At 43.3% G+C, this 5,153-nt stretch overlaps 1 protein-coding gene across 2 annotated transcripts in view; it reads left to right on the top strand.

Moving 5' to 3' along the window:
* Nucleotides 1-5,153, top strand: part of abhd8b (abhydrolase domain containing 8b) — an 8,372-nt gene that overhangs the window by 1,228 nt on the left and 1,991 nt on the right. Inside the window, exons 1-4 of one of the 2 annotated variants that reach the window (XM_014007325.1) lie at nucleotides 1,207-1,433; nucleotides 2,738-3,544; nucleotides 4,364-4,534; nucleotides 4,617-4,833. In XM_014007325.1, coding sequence (XP_013862779.1) covers nucleotides 2,748-3,544; nucleotides 4,364-4,534; nucleotides 4,617-4,833 — 1,185 coding nt within the window. In that variant the 5' untranslated portion in view covers nucleotides 1,207-1,433; nucleotides 2,738-2,747. Of the gene's footprint in view, nucleotides 1-1,206; nucleotides 1,434-2,737; nucleotides 3,545-4,363; nucleotides 4,535-4,616; nucleotides 4,834-5,153 lie in introns of those variants that run through there. The other variant, XM_014007324.1, reaches the window with a different exon arrangement.

Below are 5,153 nucleotides of genomic sequence, written 5' to 3'. Positions count from 1 at the left end.
GGTAATAACACTGATTTAAGCAAAAAATATAGTGCAATTTGTGTCACTCAAAGTATTTGTTCTAGACCAGAGGTGCCCAAACATTTTCCCCGAGGGGGCCAAAATGAAAATCTATCCAGGGCTGTGGTCCAAATGCAGTAATTTAATACATGAAATACAAATACTTTTTTAAAGTAAAATCCTTTATTTTTAATGATTAAGCTATGCAATGGCCCTCTTTTGTTTTAGTCTGTTCACTTGGAGGAAGTCTGCCATACACTCGAGTAGCAAAGGCTCATGGGACATTTCATAAATTGATAAAATACGAGTTTTTGTGGCCTTATAAAGTGTGCAAATCTACATGTGGGGTTAAATCTGGTCTAAATATTTCTTGTCATTTCATGTTTCATGTTTAATCTTATTAAATCAAAGAGAAAGTCAGCACCATGAATAAAAACTACCTTCACACCCTTTTATATAGTCATTTGACCAATGTGTTTCTACATAGTATAACAGGTTACAACCTTGTAACTTTGGCAACTGTTGGTGGGCCAAATCAAATGGCTTGGCGGGCCAAATTTGGCCCGTGGGCCCCACTTTGGGCTCCTCTGTTCTAGACAATGCTCAGCCACTGTGACACCAAACTTAAGTTACATATCTGTATCTTTGTAAATGTGCATCCAACAACTTCTTTCTGAGAGTTTCATTAAAATCATCCGTCTGGTTCATGAGGCCTTTTACTTACAAACAAATAAAAAATGCACAAAACCAGTTTTTATGAAACAGCTTGTATCCATTAGTTTGTCGTAGAGTCTAATGACTATAACACAGGTGTATTTGAAGGAAATGTTGTGACCAGTCATACCAGCTATGCAATAAAAGTGACTGCTGAACAAACAACACGCTGTCACAACCATCACTGCCTCCGTGTGTCAAACAAAATCGACAGAGCTGTACCAGCCTCTTATTATCCCAAAATAAAGCTATTTTTGAAACTTATTTCTCATGCTGGATGACAGGAATCAGACAATAAAAGCAGCAGYGACACATCGGTGTGTCTCTTCTTTCAAAACCGTCCATTAAGACCCAGACTGTCACCGCAGGACTCTGATAACCAGAAAGACAGAACTGTGTATAACACACTCTGTCACACTGAGTCTGATAAAATGTTGCCTCTCAGAGRTGGACGTGTCACAGATATCACACCAGCCTCCAGTCAGCACACAACAATAAAGACAGAGGATGTGCAGCTGTAAGCAGAAAGACAATGAAAGCAAACAGGACTGCTGATGTTTTACAATGGATCCCAAATTGGGRGAAAAAAATGATGCAACATCTCTTACAGTGCGACACAGTGTCACTGGTTTTCATCAAGACTCTACACAGATTTGTTGAGTGGACTTAGAGAGAGTTTAATCCCCTCCTCAAGTGGGGAGGAGGGGAGCAACAGGAAGGTAAGATGATGCCAGCAGAGACTTTCAGACCAAACCTGACTACTGTAGTAAACAACCAAAGCTTTACCTTCAGCTACCTGCGTCTGCAGGAGAACACTGCTTTGTTTCATGTAACTTTTAATGGTTTCACCAARTCTGTACCGAGGTTCTTCTCCAGATATCTTCTCCTTTATTTTACATTTAGGCAATAATCTTATTCTTTTGTATTACTCTCAAATTATACTTAAAAGCCCAAWGAATTGCTCGTCTTTTTTGGCGCGTGGTTGTGCTGTGTGTGCTGCAGGAGAGGGGCTCACATGGCTGACAGCTTTAACGCAGGGAGCTTTTATCGTTCAAGCCTATTAATATCTCTAAATGCTGCCGTAAGGAAAATCACATGGTTACTATTATACCTTATGAACCTCTGCATGGAGTTTATTGAAACTTTTAGACAGGGCCAGGCTGTGGCATAGGCAGTATAGGCAAATACTCTGTCCATATAGGGGGGTGCCATAAATGGGAGACGAGAATGGTTGTTTTTTAAAATCAGATTATGGTTGATTTAATCTGTAGAATAATCACTAGTTACTCAAGTTTTTGAAGGTATCTTGTTCTGCTTTGTTACTACATGAGGTTATTTGGTGCAAAGGACATTTTGTGATAAAAGTGTCATATGATGCAGTCAAGACTAACTACTGGTGCACAGTGTGTAAACTAAAATAAAGATAATGAAAGTTTCAGTTCTGGTCTCAGATAAAGTTCAGGTTAAAGTCTGGTTTTCAGTGTTCCACCTTCATAAAATATAGATTTATGTTGTTTGATTAATCCCARGAATTTAGTAAAATGCTCRTCAAAAGGCTGGAAAATGTATACCGGTAGTTTTGAGTAGATCTTGTACAAAATTTTTCCAGGAAAGTGTACCCCTRGATCCCCCTRKAACTGCTTCATTCCACAGCTGAACTCCTCAGTGCTGTCATATGTTGGCAGATATGAGATATACTTTTGGTATTCTGTTTCAAATATATTGCTTCTAAAGATAGAACAATATCAAAGATAAAACTATATAAGTTTGTATGTGAATATTTGTAAATTGGCAGTGAGAYTTAGAAAATTGCACATGAAATATTGCCTAAGGTACCAAACTGGYTATTGCCGGCCCTGCTTTCAGAAATCAGATGATTGGAATCATCTGTAAAGTCTTTAAAAGGTTTATCTTTACATTAAGTTTTGATGCTTCCTGTRGCGTGAACCCTTAACACAGTTTGTTTGTGTTGATCATTGTTCACCGATCTAAACGTGTTTGTTTTTCTGTGACTGTACTCCAGACTGGCAGCCATGCTGACCAGCTTTATTGAAGGCCTCCTCTGCTGCCTCGCCTCCAAATCAGCCAACGTCGTTGTTCCTGTGGAGTCCTCCGAAGCCGCAGACGGCTACGAGTTCGTGGAGGTGAAACCGGGCCGGGTCCTGCGGGTTCGCCACATCCTCCCRGACCGGCCGGTGGTGGAGGAGCCCACGCAGGGTGGGATCGTGAGCTGCAAGAGAAAGATCACAGTCTACCGCAGTGGACAGCTGTTCATCGAGAACCTGGGCGAGAGGGCGAGCGCCGAGCTGAAAACCTGCCAGAACGGAGACACGGAGCCCAACAGCACGGTGGAGGTGGAGCTGACAGAYGGTCGGAACTCCTCACCGCCTGTCAGCATACCCGAGGCTCGCTCAGAGTCGGTCGCAGCTGGAAACAACACGGCGACGCCTGAAACAGGAGCATCAGGAGAAGCGCCTGCCGCAGGACAGCATGAACCGAGCCAACCACCCCGCAAACGGAGGAGGAAACCCAAACGGACCCTGGTGATCGACTGCGAGAGGAGGATCGCCTCCTGTAAGGGGACACATTCCGACGTGGCTCTGTTCTTCATCCACGGGGTGGGGGGCTCCCTGGACATCTGGGGGAGCCAGTTGGACTTCTTTTCCCGACTTGGTTACGAGGTGATTGCCCCCGACTTGGCAGGGCACGGGGCCAGCTCAGCTCCACATATAGCTGCAGCGTACACCTTCTACGCCCTGGCTGAAGACATGAGACTAATATTCAAAAGATACGCAAAGAAGAGGAATATTCTCATAGGACATTCGTACGGGTAAATTTAAGATTTATACTTTTAGAACAAAGACATCCTGATCATGGTGGACACTGCCAAGAAATTAGGTTCATTAACCACTAATCTGCTGAACAAGAATCTTAACTCTGCTAACGCTGGTAAACATAAAAAAAAATGAGAAAGCTAAAGCTAACCGCTAACTGCTAAGTGGACCATCACTTAGCCTGTCACACGTCTTCTCTTTCCGGTTGAAGTTTTCTTTTGGTTTAATTTGGTGGGTGGGATCATCTGTGGCCCAATCCGAACCAGAGTTAAATTTCGGTCTGGCTTACCTTTCAGAATAAAAGCATTTCCTTGATGGAAATTGTATTTTTATAAATAGAATTTGAAGTTATAGTCAAACAAAAAGTTGCAAATGCTTTTCCATATATGTAGTATATTTTGTATTTATTGAAATATTGTTAACTGTTATTTCTTTTTGACACTCTTAGTTTGAAGTTTAGCTGCTAAAGATGCACACAAACTGTCCCTGACAATTCCAGCACTGATTGGAGTTTTTATTTAATTTGGGATAAAATGCATAAAAATAGAAGCTTAACACTTAATTTTTAGCTGACTTAAAATTAGTGGAACCTAATTTAGCTAAACCTAATCTGTCCACTAACGGTTTACAAAGTCAGTAAAAAAGCTAATACGCTAAATTAGAAACTAAGTTCTGGTCTTAGTGAATTAGTAGTTTTGCAGAACTGTGCGCGCCAGAATTTCATAATTTGCATTCTGTCTAGATGTGCCTAATTGTCTAACATTTTAACAATCTGTTGTGTACATTGTAACCACCTTCTTGTTCTAACTGATCAGTGTGTCATTCTGCACGTTCCTGGCCCACGAGTTTCCAGATCAGATCCACAAGATGGTGATGATCAATGGTGGTGGTCCCACAGCTCTGGAGCCCAGCCTCTGCTCCATCTTCAACCTGCCCACCTGTGTGCTGCACTGCCTCTCCCCTCTGCTGGCCTGGAGCTTCCTGAAGTAAGAGTTCACATGTCTGGAAGCCAGTATCAGTTCCAGGCCCGGTTTGGTTTTTGTGTCACTCTGATTTCTGTCTCTGCAGGGCCGGYTTTGCTCGGCAGGGTTCCAAGGAGAAGCAGCTGCTGAGGGAGAACAATGCCTTCAATGTGTCGTCATTCGTGTTGCGTGCCATGATGAGCGGACAGTACTGGCCCGAGGGGGACGAGGTCTACCACGCCGAGCTGACGGTACCGGTCCTGCTCGTTCACGGCATGCACGACAAGTTCGTCCCTGTGGAGGAGGACCAGCGAATGGCAGAGGTCAGGTCTACACGGTCAAACAGGGACACTTCTATCTGTCCATCCATCTGTCCATCCATTCATCTGTCCATCATCCATCCATCTGTCCATCCATCCATCTGTCCATCATCCATCCATCTGTCCATCCATTCATCTGTCCATCATCCATCCATCTGTCCATCCATCCATCCATCTGTCCATCCATTCATCCATCCTTCCATCCATCCATCCATCTGTCCATCCATCCATCCATCTGTCCATCCATTCATCCGTCCATCCATTCATCTGTCCATCCATTCATCCATCTGTCCATCCATTCATCCATCCATCTGTCCATCCAT

This window comes from Austrofundulus limnaeus, unplaced genomic scaffold (assembly GCF_001266775.1).
Source record: "Austrofundulus limnaeus strain Quisiro unplaced genomic scaffold, Austrofundulus_limnaeus-1.0 Scaffold41, whole genome shotgun sequence".
Taxonomy (NCBI): domain Eukaryota; kingdom Metazoa; phylum Chordata; class Actinopteri; order Cyprinodontiformes; family Rivulidae; genus Austrofundulus; species Austrofundulus limnaeus.
This window is presented reverse-complemented; position numbering and strand designations above follow the sequence as displayed.